The following is a 21,203-nucleotide window of genomic DNA, read 5'->3' as shown; positions in this document are numbered from 1 at the left end:
TCAAATCTATTCCAATGATGAATTCAAAGTACACAAAAAGCATTTATAATCAACAATCAATTTATGTCACAAGCGTTGAAAACAATTTTACAAATAAAACGCATGCATATTGCATATATAACCGATTTAGAGCTTTCTGACAAATGACGGTTGTTGATTTCGATGGCTATCGATAGAAGGGAAACCTTTGGCCGATTTGAATGCGACGAACTTGAGCACGAGATAGCTTATGCTAATCAGAAGATAAACAAGATTGAATAAATTTCAAGTTCTATGTTACTACGATCCGGGTATTATAAATGCATCGCGTTCATCAAGTCCCCTCCCTCCACTACCACCGTCATCCAAAAGAGAAAGGGAGTAACATTGTATGAGGCGCATACATTGTTATTGCTTTCTCGCCTTTGGTTGATAGAATGGCGCGATTTGACGATGTCCTCATGGCGTGACTGATAGCTTCCACAACCAGCTCCGAGACCTTCGAACTAGCATTCACGTTTCTATGGGAATGTGTTTCGCCGCGCCTCGCCCGAGCATTGTATTAATAATTCACAATGTCGAAACTCGCGACAAAAATTGTACATGTTAGATAGAACATTCAAAAATAATTTGGTAGCCCTGAAATTAGAGAGACAAGCATGAATACGCAATACGTTAGTCAGTAGTGAGTCACCGGCAGGCGCCGGCAAAGAAAGCCTGAGCAAGGGCCTGATAAAGCTGGCGCGTGCAGGGCGTAAAGAATTCTATTGTAAGCCCCGCACCACCATTTATAATCTTATCTTACAATAAGACTACCGGGCACTACTATTGTCTGCTACGTCTATATATTCCGCAATAATATCGCAAGTATTTCGTAAGACTCATACGGATTTGTCAGCGACGTAACAGGTGCCTAGCAGAGGCAGGTATTTGTGAAAAATCGCGTGTGGTACAAAAAGCAGCTCGGCGCCGGTGCCAGTGAAATCGCGCGTGTAGAAAGCAGAACTGGGAGGGGCAGCGCAGCACACGCACCGGTGCCAGCTATATTGGCGATCACACTAATTGCTAATACCACGCTTGACGAGTCGCACTTCTAGGACTCCGGTGCAGCAAGTAAAAGCTGCTGCATTAGCATGGCACACATCCGAAATGGTCCCGTTCTGGCTAAGGAAAAGAAGAAACAAGTTAGATACTGCGGATCTTCTGAGTACTACTATGTATGTAACTTAATTATCTTTCAGTATTTACGTGCGGATAAAAAAACGTCCATTATATAAATTATAGGCTTATATATATTTCAGTACTTTTTCATAGCAAAACATCAACCTTCTCTTATTTTCTAAAAGCCGCTATAGGTTTCCAAATCCTATTGACGTTAAGACTAGTTTTTTATCAAATTCAAACATAAAGAAATGATTTTTTTGCAGTTGCTCATAACGCTGATCCTAAAATTATTTTGTTATTACATAGTGTATACATGTATGTTATATATTATAGTAGATTTGTATGTAGTCTTAAATAACGACACTCAGATGTTTATATGTTTTTCTCAAGTTTACTACTTTGAAAGTTAGTTTGAAAATGTTTTCCTATAGTGACAAATAATACCGTCCACTTAATAACGATCTCTATAATCTACGAGTGTTAAGGAAGTACTAAAGATGGCGGCAATAATTGTCAGAGCCCTCACACTTGTGCCTAGGCCAGAGACATTTCAGATGTCGCATTTCCAACCCGCCAACTATTTAATGCCGACTACAACCCAGTCGTCGGCCGTAAAAGGGGGCGCTCGTAAAGGCGTTTATTGTCTCCTCGATGAAAAGTTTATTAACAAGTGTTGCTGGACCGTTAGGCGTTTCGAAGTTCGCCATTAGGGCCCCGGCACCGACCGGATTAACAACAATTTAAACGTAAGCGACGTTTCTAATAACGCGCCCTTTGATAACCCCGAGTTATCTCCTTAATTGACATTATAAAGCCGCTTTCATACTTAAATAATAAATATTTTATATATGACTTTCGAATTTTGTTTCCTTAATTTAATTAACGTGTAACCTTATTAACCTATATTTAGTAACAAAACTGAATAGTGTATCTGTTAGATATACTCGTATATTCTAGAAACTTTAAAGTACTAATCCATGTTTCGTGTTTATGGATACAGCACGTTCTAAACACAAGTCCAATTGGGTGAGCCAGCTTGCGTACTTTTACATAGCTATTCCGAAGCTCATAAAACAAATCTATTCTCAGTCGATTCCTTTCTATCAAGTTTATGTGATTTTCATGGGACTATAAAACATTATGCATTAACTTAACGTGCCTTTTGGACTATACAATCCTATGTTATAACTACACTAAACTACAAATTTCAACGTGCCTATTGTGGTAAACTTTAGTGCGTATAGTCGATAAAGCAGGATTCATACCCACTTGTAGTAGAGCGTCATCAAATATTTCAGCAAACTGAATAAATAACAAAACAATAATAGGTGTTTCTGATCTTAATTGTGAATATAAATGTTAATTAAATTTATTGCTGAAACTGTTACAAGAAAATATATACTTACCTATGCCTGGATAGTAACAATAAAGATGTGAGATTTCGTAATGTGCGTGACGAAAAGTGTAATAGCGCGAGTTCACCAAAAGCGATCTAATAAAATTTAATGCGGTTCGTAACTTCTTGTGGGATTGATAATAATTATGAACTATCATGCAACGGGAATGTTATTATTGTAATTAACCAAATAAAAATAGTTTTAAAATTATTCATTTAGATATTGACTTCACAGACCTTACTTGCTAGATGAACTTTCGGACAATTTGGAAAGCTTTATTTTTCAATTTAATTTAATAATACTAAGGTATTTATTGAATTAAAATTAGTTAACGAGTAACATTAAAATTAATATTTCACATAATTCAATTTCAATACACAATCTAAAAGTAACATAAAAGTGTATATATCTATAAAAATATAAACTAAAATTAAAAACTGCAACGAACTACAATAACAATAACTTAAATTATAAATAAAAGACTGTCTCTAGCTCAGTGCCTCGTGTAATTGTATACTAAGGTTATTTGTTTTAATATGATACTTATTTTTAGCTTAATTATTACGTAAGGTAGCACACGATAAGCTTATACGGGTAATGAAATAGTCAGCGTGCTTGAGCCCTATCGGGCCGGTTAAGTTTCGTTTATTTTTAGTTAGGTTTGGCATATCACATCGCAAATCTAGCCGCAAAAGGGAATGCGACGCACACGCACGCACGTCTCATCGGGCCCTGTATTATAAATTACCAACACATACCTAGACCTGGAACCAAACAACTAGCATAAACCTGACCTAGAGATGCGTAACGATTATACGCAATAGGGTTCCAAATTTACACTGGTTCACCTCCGACGATCGCTTACCTACAGTCAGCGCGTGTTGGAAATAACAGCTCGGGAATGCGAATAAAAACATTTGATGCCCTACATCAAAAACCTGATGGAGATAAATATGGAAATTCTCCGGTAAATGATGTTAGGTAAGAAAGATACAAAGTTAAGATCGATTAATTAAACTTAATGAGTAGACGGTATCGCGGCTGTATACATTCTTAGGCTCCTAATTAGAGCTAATATGCCGCCATAATATCGGACTCTATTTTTTAAAAATAATATTTTAAGTACTTTATCTGCAATTTTTTTGATTAACTTAGAAACGTACAGGATGTCTATTTTGACAGATTTTGACCAAACTTTATCGTTATTCCCTTTTATTGAGTTTGAGATGGTTTGAATAAAACTAAGTTGTACAATATACATCAATGTTCAAATTTCATATTCATGCGTTACGACACCAAAATATAGTATGCACCTAACTTATGTAAATTGTATACTCTCAGACTTACTACGGAAATCTCCTTAAACCTAGTGGCTCAACAGTGGCGTTATTTTAAATTAAACAATTCCAAAACATCTTACAGAAATTGAATTTTCCTTGCCGCTGTCAAATGCTTAATTGAAATAACGAGAAAATTTATATCAAAACACAAATGAGTTTAGTGACTGCGACGCTATGAGCGCGGTCCAATAAAACTGTGTGATAAATGCATTGTATTAGAGGATTTTGAAGCGAGCACGCGGCGGTACGCTTCTGTTTCATCATTTACTATTTATACTTTTATACCCGTAACTTCGTAACTCTCCAGTGGATACCAGATCGTAACTTCACGTTTCTAAAGTTTATAATGACACTAGTAATACTTTATTAGATTGTTAGCCAGCGCGTTTACACGGTGTTTATTTTACTGTATTATTTATTATCAATACACTTTTGTGGGAGTTTAGACCACTTCAAAACACGCTCGTTGGTCATTTAAGAAAGACATTTATTAGTATTACTAAAGATCGTGAGTTAAATAGGATAAGATATGTAATCTATAAATAAATTACCTAATAATGTTTTTGCTTCTGATTTTATGATAAAGGACGTACTAGTAAATTAATGAACACAACTTGCTATAACATCATTAAATGCACATACATTTAAGGAATAAATTGGCTTGTATCGAATACTACGAGGCTATACTTTACGGTAATTTACTATCTGTTTCTCATTGGACAATGCCAGGAACGTCCGGTCGGATGTGGTGAGAGCACTGCCAGTTATATCAGAGGGCCTACCGCGAACCACATTCGACGTGTTGCCTCTCTGTCGCACTTGTAAATTCGTACGTAAGTGTGACAGGGAGGCAACACGTCGAACGTGGTTCGCGGTAGGCCCTCTGCACTATTCGTCATTGGGTCTAATTACACTTTTTTCTGGAAAAAGTTACGTTACTCGTTTTACTACGTCTACAATTACGTGTAAAATGGCAGAAAGAACAAAAGAAACAAGCTATTTTTAGACTTTAAAACACCCACAATTGACCAATTGCACGTACCTACAGGATCTCCTTTCACATCATTTTCTCGGTTGCATTTTTTGCAATTACGATTGCCCTTATAGGTGGAGGTCCAGCTAAGTAGACTGAATACTTGATTAGTTACAGAGCTATAATGACTGTAATGAACTTTACCAACTTTAAATACTCATGTTTAAAAAAGAGCTACGTTAATACAAGAATCAACATCGTAAAATAAGATCTAATGGATCCATCCACATGAACAGACGCCGGCGATAATCATGTTTATTCCATTTTGATAATATACTTAGAGTACCTATGTAAACTTTAATGCAGATATCAACATCATTGTCGTCTTTCATTGCGATATCATTTTATTAACTTTATGGTGCAGAACAGCCATCAAAACGAGTTAAACGCGGTTAAACGATACCTAGGCCTGAATTCCTAGTGTTACCGAGAGCATTGCCTCAAGCAATACCAGTAAGTACTTATCATCTTATGTTCAACTGTTCATAAGTAAATTTAAAGATTAAATAAATATTTCCGATTATACTAAAATGAATTATCATATCGTATTTTAGAAAATATGTTTTAAAAGGACAGTGGACAACCGCCTCTCCATACAAACGTAGTCCCCATTTTCGTCTCTGGATATTGACATTAGGGAAAACATTTATACAAAATTTGATGCATAATATAGCTATGCTCCTTCGTTCTACTTTTTTTAGATTTTTGGATTATTATTATAGAATTTAGGAGTGACAGACAAATTCCATACAAATCTTTGGAAGCTCCTAAAAAAATCAAACGAAGGGCTAGCTGTGGTATACCTATGCATGTAATTGAGAGAGAGGAAAACGGAGATTATATTTGTATAGACAAGCGGTTTGAGCATAGTCGTCCACTTTCGTTGTAAGTTATAATCTTAGTAACTACCAGAAATAAAAACTAAAGTGTAGGACCGACTCAGCTATGTGCTATGGACCTTTGGACACAGAATAAATAATAGTACTAAGTATAAGCGAAGCGAAAAGTTCACCTGAGAAGAGCCATACATACAGAAGACTCACTCTCTAACAAAACGCGTCTGTTATGATCAGCACAGATATGGCCGCTAGGTGGCAACAGCGCCACGCGCGGCTTATGGCTTTCCCCAAAATTGGGGCCGAACGGATGTACTTTTAGCTACCTGTAGTGTAGCAAAGCGACGAAATCGCGGAGTGACTACACGCCTGCTTTGGGACGTGATTTCAGCCTGCCTCCAACTGCCAATGTCAACTTTATAAGTAGCAGTAGTGTAAAATGTACCAGTATGTACCTAAGCTTACGATTACGATGATGCTCTCGTAGAAGCTTGCGGAATAACAACCCTATAACCTCTATTTATAGGTGCCTAGAATAGCATCGTGTCGTATTCATTCTGATACGATATCCTCAGTGAGGTGAGTTTCCAACGCAAACCTAGAGGTAATTTGCCCGAGCCAATACCTATACATATGTATTTGAATATTTATGTATGTACATACCTAATCCTAAATTGTCGTTACTTCACGACAAAGATTTCCTATATACTTAAATGAGAAAGTAACTCTGTCTGTCTGTTACTTTTTCACGCTTAAACCACCGATTTAGATGAAATTTGGTAAGTATGTATGGAGATAGTTTAGGGCTCGGGGAAGGATATAGGGTAGTTTGTGTAAATCATAGTCATCATTATTCCACGCAAACGAAGGCGCCCGTCTTCTTTCCGAAGTTGTTGCCATTCCTAAAATATAATTTTGATATACATATTTTGATTATTAAAGTTAAGTCTTGAAACGAGAATAATATTAAAATAATATATAATATTATGGTATCAAGCTGGTCCGTAGTCTCACCGTCCGTATAGTGTCGTATACGTACTAAAAATAATTCTACTTTGAAGATCGTAACCAAGGCATTATTAACACTTAAAACTTCCCCGAGTCATTTTAACCGAGCCCTAACTATAAATAGTTCAACAATGCCGTGAACAGCCTGGCATTTCGACCGTGTAAACCTCACTTATCCTTACTAATAGCCGCGGAGTCGCACATAGACAATGAGGAATGTCTCTTCAGGCGGCATCTAGCCACGGCGTTTAGCATTCCGTCCGCGCGCACGCGCAATGATAACTATTCACACTTACCGAGATGTGCCGCCACGTTCGGATTATTTTGCGTTTTGGATTTTTTTATGTTGTACAAATAGAGCAACTTCTTACTGTTTATGTAAAGGCGGTTTCACTTTTGCCGCTGTTTGCTTATTACGCACGTTTTATTTGCCAGATGTAATGCTTTACGCTTTAAAACAAACAAAAACGTTGCCACGGTAAGGAACATAGTTTAACCGCAATTTAGACATTACATCAGAATCCATCGCTTGTTAAAAATTACGGTATATTGACCCAACCAAGAAAACGTTATCAGAATATTTCTTGTCAAAATATTAAGTAATATCAATGTTGGAGTGCTGACCGAATTCGGAAGTTACGTTAAAACCCAGTTATAGATACAGATAACGGAACCGATTTAAACCGATAACTCTTATCTTTTAACTGCAAGTGTCTACATTACGTAAACCTTTTTATCAATTTAAACCCAATAACTGTTTATTATATCGCAACGATAAAATTTTGTATATATTTACACAATCTTAGTTGGCTGCTCATTTTGGATAAAGCTCTAAAAAATAATCGGCGTGCGTTTAACTTTTACGATTTGGACACGAGGTAACAGTTACTTCTGGTTCTGTTATTAATGTTACTAGTCGGTGGAAAACTCAAACGAGTGGAATCTCCGAAACGATTGCACAATTTATAGAACTTGTAGAGTTGAAATGGAAACGTTGCGACACTGACATGATGCATACACGTAGTGATAGTAAACGGACCGGCACTTATGACCTGTGATGGTAATATTGAATAATAATGTTTACGCTGCAATGAGCTTTTATCAAGTCGGATTAAGTATGTGAGAACAGAACTGTTGAAACACAAATTATGAAGCTGGCTAAATTACGTTTTGCTAGGCAGCACTGTAAACAACTACTTGTAAATTTACTGACTGAAGAATATGAACCTTTATAAGTTATTGATCTAGCAGAAAATAATTTAAAGGGGCGTTTTTTTTTTGTTGTCCCCTACACTTTTTTTCAAATTTGGGATTTTTTATGTTATTTTCTACTCAGAATCGCGAGCTCTTTCTATCCTAATAGGAGAAAAAAAGTGTCCTAAGGTTTTTATTTCCATTCCGTCACCATTTTTCATAGACTTTGTATGGCGGTCGCGAAATGGAAAGATCGAAAAATGTATGGAAATTTTGGGACACTTTTTTTCTCCTATTAGGATAGAAAGAGTTCGTGATTCTGAGTAGAAATAACATAAAAAATCCCAAATTTGAACAAAAAGGGTAGGGGACAACAAAAAAGAAACGCCTAAGATAATATTCTTATAGTAAACTCACAGTAATACATACATTTAAAAGTTTCCTAATAAATATAATTTAGTTTTTTACCTACCTTCGCATTTAAAGTCTTATTTATATTATTGTACGTCCCGGTTTTACTGATGTTTCGTAAGTTTAAATAACACTAAAAAAAATCTCAAATCACATCATATTCGTTCACTTACGTCGTTTCAAGTTTAATCCGTCAAATTATGATTGACAGACAGCTACAAAGGGACTCGTAAATGTTAATATACTCGTAAAAAATAATACTTCCGCAACAGACTCTTTACTAATGGTATCGCTAAGTATAAGATATTGTATAGGCATTTAGTGGCAATTTAAAATGTTCAGTGCGACATTTATCACACGTTTCAAATTCAATATGCATATTGGTTTGCGTAAAGTGGCTCGATTTGTATACGCCCGAGCATTCGCTGTGCCAGGCAAAGGTGTGCTCATGAGAATCCATGAGAAATTGTGACCTTTACAGCTATTTTGACATGATACTTTGCATAATACTTATATTATTTTAGTGCTATTTTATAACAGGTTATTAATACTTTGCGTGTAGCCTTATACACTCATAGCTAATGAAAATGCCCTGTTACCTATTATTAGAGTAAATGTATAATTTTCGTATCTTCATATATATATACATATATTGGTCAATTAACGTGGAGTAACCCTAACGAACCATCATTTGCTGCGTAGAGAACAGTTAACAACAAGGCAAATGCTGAGGCAGCAGTAAAGGCTCTGACTAATACCCAATAACACCTGCGCCAAAAGACAAAAAGAAACCTATGCAAAATTGTTTCAAGTTCTACGTGACGAGGAGGTCTTTGCAGATAGTAGGCACTTACCTAAATTCTTGTTATCTACTGGTAATTTGTAGCTGTCATACATTATATTATTCATAACAAAACCTAACAGATTTAAAAATCTGAATAACGCTCCATGACACAGTACGTAATAGAGCACGATACTTGCTTAAAAAGTTGTTGCAAAACGGTAGTAATGTTATGTTATTGTATAAATGTAAATCAACATATCTGCTGTAAGTACTGTCGCCTTTTGTACAGAGCAGAGGAAAAACATTTTTTTTTAACCAAGGAAACGTTGAGTTGGAATATTAAACGATGGTTATTCTCTCTATGAACACGGGCTATGAAGTGCAAAGGCGACAGAGCATTAGCGGCGCACTATCAGATCGGTTTAGCGCTGCGAGGGGCAAATCGCGCCATCAAACCAGCCAACTCAGGGTTGTCAAACGCTTACTTCTATTTTTTTACCCATATGACTTTTTTTGAGTATTTATACCTCTGGGGTCGAATGATGGTGATGGTCCCTATGACAGTTCCTTAAAGTCAATTTTTTTTGGTTGGGCTTAATTAATAAAAGAACTAAAGAAATATGTTTTCATCGTATTTTATTGCTTAAATGTTACATTTCTAAATAAATTAATTGACAGCTACTCCATATAAAAATTAACTGTCATAGGAACCAAAGTTGTGTGCACCGACCGCACACCTATAGCCCTAGACTCTAAGCAAGGCCCTAGGTTCTAATACTTCTAATCTTCTAATAAGCAAGCGTAAGGTTAGACGCGAAGTTGAAGTAGCTTCGCATGCCACTGCATTATGAAACACGTGACAACCCTAAGCTTAAGCTTAGCGTTTTATAACTTAGGTATCATTGAATGTGGAATCCTGTTGATAGAATCGGAATCACGAATGCTCTGTTCGTACATTGAGAACAAAGAGAAGGACAAGAGTTTTACAACCTCCTAAAGCATTCTTGTGTTTGTGTTATTTCATACCTACTCAGTATTGTCAAATCGAATTAAGTATAATTAATCCTGGACGCTGTTTATATAAAAAATGTAATAGATAGAAACATAATATTAAAATGGGCCATTATCCGAACGCTGGTAATTAAAGTCCAATTCTCGAAACAATAATAAACGTCGCTCTACTAAACTTACTACACTTAGATATTGACGCTCAGTTTACACAGCCACCTATTAGCAAAGACGGCAATCGTAAGTATATCTATAGACATTATATAGTACATTCCTACAGACAAACAACAATCTCATATAAATGTATTGGAATGACAACTCGACCCCCGATCAGCTTAAGTACCTAAGTCAAGTCAAGTCAAGTCAAAATATACTTTATTCATGTAGGCCTAGCAACAAGCACTTATGAATCGTAACATACTTATAAATTATCTTAAGCTAATTATCAGAGCAATTTATTGATGTTATTATTCCATAAGAATATTGCATTATTATACAAATCAAACTAAACACAAATTAAATATATAAAACGCACATACAGAATTGAAGTACTTAGTAGTACACATTCACTTCGCAGAGTAGGTACGTCTAAGGGCTGATTTAGACGACGCGCGAACTCGCATGCGATTTTAGTTACATTGCGAACTGTCGGTTACGACCAATTCAACCGACCGATCAAAACCCGCAATGTAATTAAACTCGCATACGCGTTCTCGCATCGCTTAATTGAGTCCCATGGGTTGAAAATATTCCGCATACTTTAGATTCTTTAGAAGTTGGGTGTCACCATTCACCACCACCACTTCGAGTACGTTTGTGGTGTAGGAGCTGAAACGGCCGCGGTGTTCAGGGAGACAAAGCGCCATCGCACTCTTCCGGCCGATTAGCATTGAATGCGCGAGCGCATGTCTTGCCGCGCTGGATCACGGCTGCGCAAGATCACAACTCCGTACCGAACGTTTCTATTCAGTTTTGACTTCTTAAGTTCTTACTATGGCTTAAAAATTACCTGACGTATTTTAAACTATATACTAATGCATTCAATGTAAATTTACAATATGGAATTAAAATACTATTATGGAATATAAATAAAAAAACATGTTACTTATTCAAAAGCGAAAAACACCAGTCTTGTCTAATTGTCTGTCTGCCTACCTACGTCAATCATCGTCTGCTAAACGTGCTATGAAGTTGCTGAGCGATAAGTGAGACGTGCATTTCATTTATGTACCTACCTAATATTTCGACTTTATGGTCCAACAAAACAATAAACCTGGTTAGGAAGTGTCTAAAGCCGGTTGAAATAGTAGATTGTACAACAAGGGCATAAAGTGACCCATTTCTACCCGAGGCAATTTTTTGGTCTGAGCGAAGCGAAGACCAAAATAGTAGACGAGGGTAAAAATGGACATTTATGCCCTTGTTGTACACTCTGCTTTTCACTTCGATTGCGAGGAAAATAAAACCCATTTTTCACGGCAATTTACACCACGAAATTGTCGTAAAGCGAAAGAACATAATACATAACCAATTCCCGCCAACTAACTTTTTAATTTTTTTTTTTAATTTTCATCATGTGATCAGAGTTTCAGACGCTTGGTTTTCTGCCAAGTCAAACATTTCGGAGCATTTTTGAACGATAATCGACTCCTATTTTATGTGATTTACTAAATTTAATGACAGAAAATACGAATTTCTAATAAATTGTAGCAAAAATAAAATAATATAACAAGTTTTGTCATCTACATAATTTTATTGCTCAGTAAAATTGTGCAATATGTTTTAACTGCTTGGCTGTTGAGACCGATTACCTTAGTCTTAGAAGAAAATTTTACTTTTATGCTCTAGAGCATAAAATGCGATTTTATGTCGTCTACGCACGACATAAAGGTGCACTTTTTGAGCATGAGAAGTAAAAATCATTTTCTTGGTGTTACTCCGGCGCGGCGGATCATTGTCGCGCGGCGCGATTAAACCGACGCTCAATCTAAATCAATCCAGCTCGGCCGACGCTCTGCGGCGCATTGTTCTCGTTCTCCCGTCGATTACACGTAATCACCACATTTGACACGTTCATTACACGCCACGAACATCTATCGAGCCGAGAACTGAGGTCAAGAGCAAAGAATAATACGGCACTTGCTTTCGTAACACATGCACTTGCAAGTACGTGACATGTGATTGAACACTTTCAAAGGTATGGAAAAGTAACTTACCGGAAGTTGCAGATAGTCGCGGATGGTGTACTTTGCAGCGCCTCGTCTGATGTCTGCGAGGGCGGTGAAGTGTTCGTCGCGCCGCGCTTTCCTCCGCAACAGGGCGCGGGCGTAAGGATACGCCGACAGGAACTCGTTGTACGCATCCATCAGTTCTCCAGTGAAAAGCTGCTTCAGCAGGATCGCACTCTCGGTAGCATCGCCCTCCGCCGGCGGTGGCGGCAGCTCTCTGCACTTCAACGACTCGGGCATACTTTTCGAAGCAAAAGTACTAATGCCACTGGTGGACTCGCAAGAGGTCATAGCGCCCGCGGAATCGCTCGAACCGCATTTTGAAAACGGAAATACGGAAGAGTCCCCGCTTTTTTCACTACTCGCAGAACTTTGACGTTTAGTGCTGGTTTTTTCGAAGAAGTCGGGAAATTGCGGTTCAGACTGGCTCTCGGTCGAAGGCGAGGACTCTTCGGCAGCCGCGCTCGTATACTGGGAGTTCTTAATACAGTCATATAGATCTTCAATAGATTCGTAAGGAGTAATGCTTCCGCAAGACTCACCTTCTACGTCTCGTAACCTTTCATATATCTCTTCATTTCGTCGCCTGCTTAAGGGTGTGAGGGCAGAGTCTGATCGGCTTCTTTGCACGCGTCTCACTTGGTCGTAACCAAAATCTGCAGGATTGAGAAAATCCCACCTCACGTTAGCCCAAACATTTTCACTAGCGTCAGCGGAGATCCTATGATCAGCGCAGCATTGACCGCCGCTTCTGATGGTCACAGTGGTCACATTGTCACTGGTTTCTATAATAGAGCTATCGGTCACGGATTCGTTGCAATCTATGGGAATATCAACGATAACTTTACGAAGACTAGTATTAGCTGAGGAAACAAGAGACTCGTTATCATCAAATTTACGACTTTCAGTAGATTGTTCATGGAAATCTGAGGTCGTTATTTCCGAAGAAACGTCAATATCTCTTTGGGACAAAACTCCTTCTTGAAGCAATTCTTTTAGAATGCTCTTTTGTTCCGCTTCTTTCTCTGTCTTTTTTGATGACACTGAAATAGTGTCGTCCTGTTTTTTGCCTTCGTTGATAAGCAAGCCGGAGTCGATGTATTTCCTCATGCGCTCCGTGAGAGCTTCGCTGGCCTCCGATACGGATTCCAGGTAGTAGAACAACAAATGGTATTCTTCTTTGGTGATAACAGCAGCGCGTAACAGAGGCTTGCCATAAAGCTCCACCGCCGAGAATAAAGTCGCAGCTGAAATAAAAGAGAAAGTGGGTGTCACACATATTATGTAATGTAACCTTAGTTAAAGTCGAACGGAACAGCTAATCGAATATGCATAGCAAATCTTTTAATCTACCAATACCAAGTCACTGAAAGATTTGTGGGCGTCGGAAAGGTCAGATCAAACGCCACGCCAAATATAATTGCCATATAACTTATTCATCTTACATTGAACATCTCCGCTTAATCATAGGTCGATAATAAATAACCCAGACCTTTTAAACTCCTTGAACTCCTCACGTATGGATCCGAGTTGATTGGGAAACGTTTTAATGCTAATCAAATAAACGGTTTACATAACAGCATTGTTAGTTAACACAATGATCAAACAATTCACGTTTCTGATGGGTCAATTAGTTATTAATTATGGAGCTTATAATTGACTTTCGATGTGATTTAGCAATTAATTGAATTCGTATTAAGATATTAACTAAGTAAGTATAAAAATAGAATGACTTAAGTTACGGACAAGTTTAATGTACGCTCTACACTTGGTACCTTCGCCTTTGCCTTGCCTTTTTTCGATTATATTCATAATAAACTCACATTCTACGTAATGTGAGTAAAGTAACGTACGTTCGCGGATTCTACACATACCTACTTCGAATACTAAGTGTGGGGTGGTCATAAGAACTTGTTTGTAGCAGACAGAACATACAACGTAGCGGACAAAGCCGCGGGTTAAGCCTAGTTTCTGATATCGATATGATGGTCACGGCGCTTGCAATAGGTTTGCATACAAGGCACTTCTGCGAAAGATTACCGGACAATAGAGTGCGTACGCGTCTCATTTATTGCCAAACCGCTTTCTACAAACAAACGCTGTCGGAATACTGAACGCGCTTCGTTTGCTGCTTATTGACGAGCCATTAGGCAGCTTCAATTGAAGAAAGTTAAAAGTTCTCCCAGCCCAATTGTGTATGAGTACAAATAGCATAGCTTCACGGAAGAAATCTTATAGTGAATTATTCGAGCGTGTTTGTTCCTTTGGATCGGACACCCATTGTAGGTAAACATAATATTAATGTTGTGCTCGTTAAATTGTGCTTGAATTTTGTTATTAAACATTATTAATTAAAAACTACTCCTATGACTCCTAATATGCACATTTTTAATTGTCATCACCAAAACTGCTGTACACAGACTTACCATAAATCTTTTCCCAGGCGATAAACGTGTCCAGATCCTTCCCATCCCACTGCGGCGGCTGATACTCGACCACAAGCACTTCTCCTTCCAGAGATGCCGCCGGTGCTCTCGCGTCAACCGGCGCCTTGGATCCCCCTAGAAACAGCAAGGCTGCTGGAGGTGCTGGCGGCGCGGGTAAACAGGCTGGGGAAGGCAGAGGCCCACCAAGCGTGACCGCTACCGGGGCCGAGAGGGGCCCAGATGGTAGGCCTACCACTACCGCGCCGGCTTCTTGTAACGGCTCGCAGACAACTTCGGCGACTGTGGCGTTGCCCCATACTATAGTCTGTGGACAATGAAAAATGGTTTGTTAATTTTTTGTTCATTCGGTGCTATCTATTTTGTAGGAAATTAGGAATTAAGTTTTTAAAAAGTAGTAAAGTTTGTACGTACGCGTATAATATCGTAAGGAGGCAAATATAATACCTAAAAATTTATCATTTCAGTCCAATGAATCCTGCTAGCTTCGTCAAAGTAGGTAGGTATGTTTATAGGAGAATATAGGTACTTACAAAGTTCATAAGTTTAAAATCTCATAGCTGTCATTAATGTTGATTGTCCGTAGTTCTCTACCAAGAGTCAACATTAGGTAATTGAGTTAACGACGCGAAATACTCACACTAGACTATTATTTAAAAAAATCGTGTAACTTTTACCGTGGGTTCTACCGAATCGGTATCCGGCTTATAACGCTTCACTATTGTACACATAAGTACATTCATAAAAGTTATTACAGCTAAGTCACTATAATATATGCTTTAAGAAGGAACTTAAACCAACAGGTAGCCCACAGAAGTGCGTTGAAGGCACCTTGTTACCGTTAAAAATGTTAACGTAGTTGTTGCCGGCTCGGCTCAGGCCGCTAACTGGGTTATGATTAAGTTGCACAACTGTCGACGGATTTACTATTAAGACGTTACATTATTGCCACTAAAATCTGTTTTATTATTTTATACGTCTGGAGCTTATAAATTGTTCAGGCATTCTTATTTATAATCGCTATAAGCGCTCGAAAATTTAATTCAAATAAATGCTGGAATCTTTAGATTCTTGAGAAATAGACACGCAATGGCGTTGGTCGGGTGAATATAACGAGACGGGCAAAACGCATTAATATAATAACATGTAAATGCAGGAGGCTCGGAGGCCTTGGCCGAGCGGGTTCATGGAGTTTTTTTTACCGAGGGCCGTGACGTCAGTCCCGAGTTATGTGCACGCGCACCTCCCTCCCCCCCTCCCTCGCCGCCGCACCCAAAACGGGCCTCCTCCAGGATAATGCGTCTGATACATCTTCAACGAGGAAAAAAATGAAAACAAGATCCAGCGAACAAGGGGCAGTCGATTTAACACGCCCGACGCGGTTTGGTATGACAGAAAGATGGAAGTTGATTATATTTTGTTTTCATCCGTCCTTTATCGTCGAACGTGAATATTGCCAGAAGCACAGAATAAATAATAGTACTAAGTACCTACAGAAGACTCGCTCTCTAACAAAACGCGTCTGTTACGATCAGCACAGATATGGCCGCTAGGTGGCGACAGCGCTACGCGCGGCTTAGATGGCTTTCCCCAAAATTGAATGAATGAATGAATGAATGAATGATAATTTATTCGAAACACACATACACAACAACACTAAAATAGGCTTAAATCTAGGTAGATTAGTAGGTAAGTAACAGTGCTGCGAGGGGTTCCAGAAAAGGATAACACTCAGCATGTGTCGTAGCACATGAGTTGTGTTACGACGCTGATTTTCAGTGTACCCATTGACACTTAAAACAAACACAAAACAACACAGAACATAAAAACAAAACCGAAGCAGAATACAACAGAATGTGCAGTTGACACTGTAATTTATTTATAAAACCGGGACATGTTTATTTTTAAATATTTGGACAATACATAAATAGATACATATATCTGTCGCAGGGAAATGATCAAAACAGAGATTTGAACAAATCTCTAAGGGATATGATCAAATCACGCAGGATGTTAAAATGGCGAATCCATATCATCATTTCCCTAGAAAAATTCAGTCATTTGACCAAATCACTGACTCTGTTTAGTGAAAAGACAAAATCGGCCAATAAACGCGAAACGCTTTTTCATTTCACTAGATTTGTTTAGGAATTTGACAAAATCCCTAACCACGACAGTAAGTTGACGAAACGAACTTAAAAAGTCAACTAGTATTATCATTTCGCTAAACAGGTTTAGTGAAATGATAAAGTCTCAACTGGAAGATGGTATATGGTGATTTGATTAAATCTCTGAACGGTTTAGTGAAATGACGAAAGCAAGTACAGAATACAACAGTTTACAGTTAAGCGATTTGATCAAATCTCTAGATTAAGTGAAAATTTTTGGAAATATCGGCTGAAAAAATAAAAGAGACTTCTCTGCACAAATTTAAAGAGTTGCTAATCAAATCAAGCGTGTTGGTGGACGTCCCTAAGGTAGACAGAGGTCCATTAGATGGAAGTAATGTACCGGGGATTGTTTTAAATAGGTATTCAAAATTATCTTTACCAAATCGGTACATCTGTCGGCATCATAATTTCAAAAATTTTCACTTAATAATCAGAAATTTGATCAAATCGCTTAACTGTAGAGTAAACTGTTGTATTCTGTACTTGCTTTCGTCATTTCACTAAACCTTTCAGAGATTTAATAAAATCATCATATATACCATCTTCCAGTTGAGACTTTATCATTTCACTAAACCTGTTTAGCGAAATGATAAAACTAGTTGACTTTTTAAGTTCGTTTCGTCAACTTACTGTCGTGGTTAGGGATTTTGTCAAATTCCTAAACAAATCTAGTGAAATGAAAAAGCGTTTCGCGTTTATTGGCCGATTTTGTCTTTTCACTAAACAGAGTCAGTGATTTGGTCAAATGACTGAATTTTTCTAGGGAAATGATGATATGGATTCGCCATTTTAACATCCTGCGTGATTTGATCATATCCCTTAGAGATTTGTTCAAATCTCTGTTTTGATCATTTCCCTGCGACATATCTATATAAACTCTATAACACAGAGGTCGATATAAATACAGGTGAGGGTAGGTCGGCTAGGTGGAGATCGTTTGTTCCTTGAGAAGGTGTAGTTTTAGTTTAGATTTGAACACGTATAGTGAACTGGCATTTCTTATTGGTGGCGGGAGGTTGTTCCAGCACCGCGTGGCTGCGTACCGGAAGCTGCCACGGAAACTAGCCGACCTGTGTCTTGGACAGATGAGGCGGGAGGCCTGCCTTACGTGTTTACGGGAGAACGTGAGTCTTTCATAGAGGTACGATGGTTGTTTGGTCAGCATAATCCCGAACAAGAGGGAAGCAAAGTGTAATTTTCTACGGGCCTCCATCTTAAGCATATTGCCACTATTTAAAAACGGCGTCACATGTGTTCGCGGTGGAATCGGGGAAATTGGGGCCGAACGAATGTACTTTAGCTACCTGTAGCAAAGTGACGAAATCGCGGAGTGAGACACGCATGCCAGAAGTATAGGAATGTAATAAATCCAAACTATCGCAAAATTTATATGAGCTGGACTTTGACGCTGCTTGGTAGATATGGTCAAGGAAAAAATGCGATGCCTACCTAGATTTTTCCGAGTGATTGACTACAAGGTCTTCGGATATACCAGTATTATGTCCAGCATCCTGTCTCAATATTTTTGTTTTTATGGCCATCGATACTGTTTAAAAACTCAACGTTTATTTATTGCTTCACCAGTTTTTATGGACGAGACAGAAATATTGTTTTGAAATACGAACCTCAGCAAGTAAATAAAGTATAGTTGTCAAGGTACGTCTCACAGTAAAATCTCTTTGTAACATAGAAGGTAGGATCCTATAGAAGTGACACGTGTGCCTCCGTGAGGGACAAAACATACTTACGTGCAATGCGACACTATGATTGGTCGAATTTATTTGTTGCCCACCATAAATACCATAATACATACTAATATATGGTAGGGAATAAAAAAAATGTGAGACTGTGACAAGGACAAACAATAATAGCGGTTTCGCTGCTACTCCTACTGAAAGATACATAAGACTATCCTGTTCGGTCATTTCCCCCTACCCCTCATGCCCGATCCAGTTAAAATACTCTTTGTAACAATTGCAATTGCTTTTGCACGTGAGAAACTCGCAGGGATAAGGGTTTGAGATATTGGGACATCTGTAGGGCTAAGATGGCCGGCTCTTTATCATTTGTCACCATGGCTGTCACGTTCTAACAAATAGGTAAGTGCGAAAGTGACGCATAGCATGACAAGTGATAAAAATGAGACCATGATACGCCGCCTGGTTGAAACATGTTACCTCTTTCAAAGCGTCACCGGGGGGGTAAGCCATAACAATGACACGACAAGTTGATGACAAACGAACAAATTTTTTTTTACTGTCAGCAAGTGTTGTGCATTCATGCCATTGCACAACTTGATCAATCAATCAATAATTTTTATTTCGTCATCATAGGTGTAAATACATTAGTACAGGTATTAGGGTGTTTTTTCAATGCAGCAGCTATGATGTACCTTTCCGGCTTTGATATAAGTTAACTGTTAAAATTGTGGGTTGAGAGAGGTTGAGTGTAAAACTTTTTCCCGTTTGCTTGCCAGATGTAGGGGGGGTGAAAATAGTTATTTGTACAACAAGAGATCAAAGTTTGATATTTCTTCGATTGCTTATTTTGAGTCCCGTGCAAGCGAAAGATTCTATAATTTAGAATCTTGAGCGTAGTAAGGGACTCAAAAGCGCACGAGATGTAAATAACTTTGATCTCGTGTAGTTCACAAAACTTTTCACCTCAGCGCAGTGAGAACATACCTATTAGACAACTTGAAAAATGTAGTCCTTCTTCATCACTTTAGTCACTTAATACCTGCACTCATGTTTTCTTAAGATATACAAACTATTAAGTTTAATTACCGCAATCGAACACAAAAACAAAACGTAATAATAAATTTCAGTAAAATAATATGGAAATAACGAACATCAACTGACACTTCAATCGACAACTTTTTTTTGTAAAAAAAATCTTTGTAAGATACAGTCCGAATTGCGGATACGTACTATTTGTCAACTATAAAATAATTAATTTTGCGTGATGATCTGTGTATTTTTTGAGTTCATTATTTTAATTGTACAATAAAATACCTAAAATATAGTATTTTATCAGTTTTTATCAAATCTTAAACTTTATTTTTACTAATTAAGAATTCATACTCGTACGTGGTTTGGAACGATGCGGTCTGAAGTTTTTCGGGGGTCTATTATAAACCGTGAATATACCGTTGAATGTCGTTTTAACTTCTTTTTGTCTGTTTCTTTTTACTAACAGTGTGAAAGGGACAGAGATAATAGAACCCAAGTATTTCAAACTTGTATTAGACCCCGCATGTTGAAATGACATTTGACTATAAAGGTCACTTGAATGTCATTTTGTCTCACTCAGTGAGCAAAATCGCATTTTGCTCACTGTTTTGGAGAAGCAAAGTACCCTTGTTCGAGCTGCTGAGGTGAAAAAAAAGTTTATTTATGATAAGGACCTACACCGGGACGTCACACATTTATTTATCTACCTATTTAATTATAAATACGCAGAGCATCCGTTTAATACAATGAATTAATACCTAATTAACTTTTAACAACCATTTTTATATAAGCGATGCGATTTTGCAGAGCCCTTTTATTTTATCATAGAAAGTGGCATTTATAGTGTGTCAAAGGACTGTCTTATTTCAAACATAGACAGAGAGAGTCATACTATTTTTGTCTTACTAGCACCCAAACGAAAAGGATGAGTATAGTTTTTTTTGTTCTTATTTACTGACAAATTGGTTTGACCATCTATATGTTAGCACTTGTTCTGGTATAAACCTATACTCTGGCACACCCACTTTTCCAGTAGAAAATGCCGCGAAATTCAAATTTACTTTGAGAGGACACCAATCCACCAATCTTTATTTGCACCATTTTTTTTAATTTGCCATTTGTTTATTTTTAGCTTTAATTAAAATGTTGATTAAGTTTAATAATCAAAATTCACAGAGCTTTTATTTGTGGCTTTCCATCAGAGAAGGGTCCTTATGCTTCATCTGTAATAAGGACCTTTTTATCTGAATTTGTATTGGAATTTTAGATGGAAACGTCCTTATTGCACTTGAAGCATTAAGGACCCTGTAATGGAAAGCCACATTTTATTTGTTATTTATCGCTGCTCCAAGCGCCATCTATCGCACCTCTTTGTAACGATGGACTACAGCGCCATCCAGCGATAGTTGATATAACTGCGGAGCGCTATTACATAGCGAAGAAACGTTGACATCGAGTCTTGAAAGTGACTTGC

At 37.8% G+C, this 21,203-nt stretch overlaps 1 protein-coding gene across 1 annotated transcript in view; it reads right to left on the bottom strand.

The window, feature by feature from the left end:
* LOC134654079 (uncharacterized) overlaps positions 1-21,203 on the bottom strand; it is a 168,244-nt gene that overhangs the window by 86,093 nt on the left and 60,948 nt on the right. The window contains exons 2-3 of the mRNA XM_063509495.1: positions 14,809-15,133; positions 12,371-13,629 (exon numbers count right to left, since the gene is read on the bottom strand). Coding sequence (XP_063365565.1) covers positions 12,371-13,629; positions 14,809-15,133 — 1,584 coding nt within the window. The remainder of the gene's footprint in view (positions 1-12,370; positions 13,630-14,808; positions 15,134-21,203) is intronic.

The sequence above is a fragment of the Cydia amplana genome, chromosome 14 (genome assembly GCF_948474715.1).
Source record: "Cydia amplana chromosome 14, ilCydAmpl1.1, whole genome shotgun sequence".
Classification (NCBI taxonomy): domain Eukaryota; kingdom Metazoa; phylum Arthropoda; class Insecta; order Lepidoptera; family Tortricidae; genus Cydia; species Cydia amplana.
The sequence above is the reverse complement of the archived record's forward strand: the minus strand, read 5'-3'. Positions and strand labels throughout refer to the sequence as shown.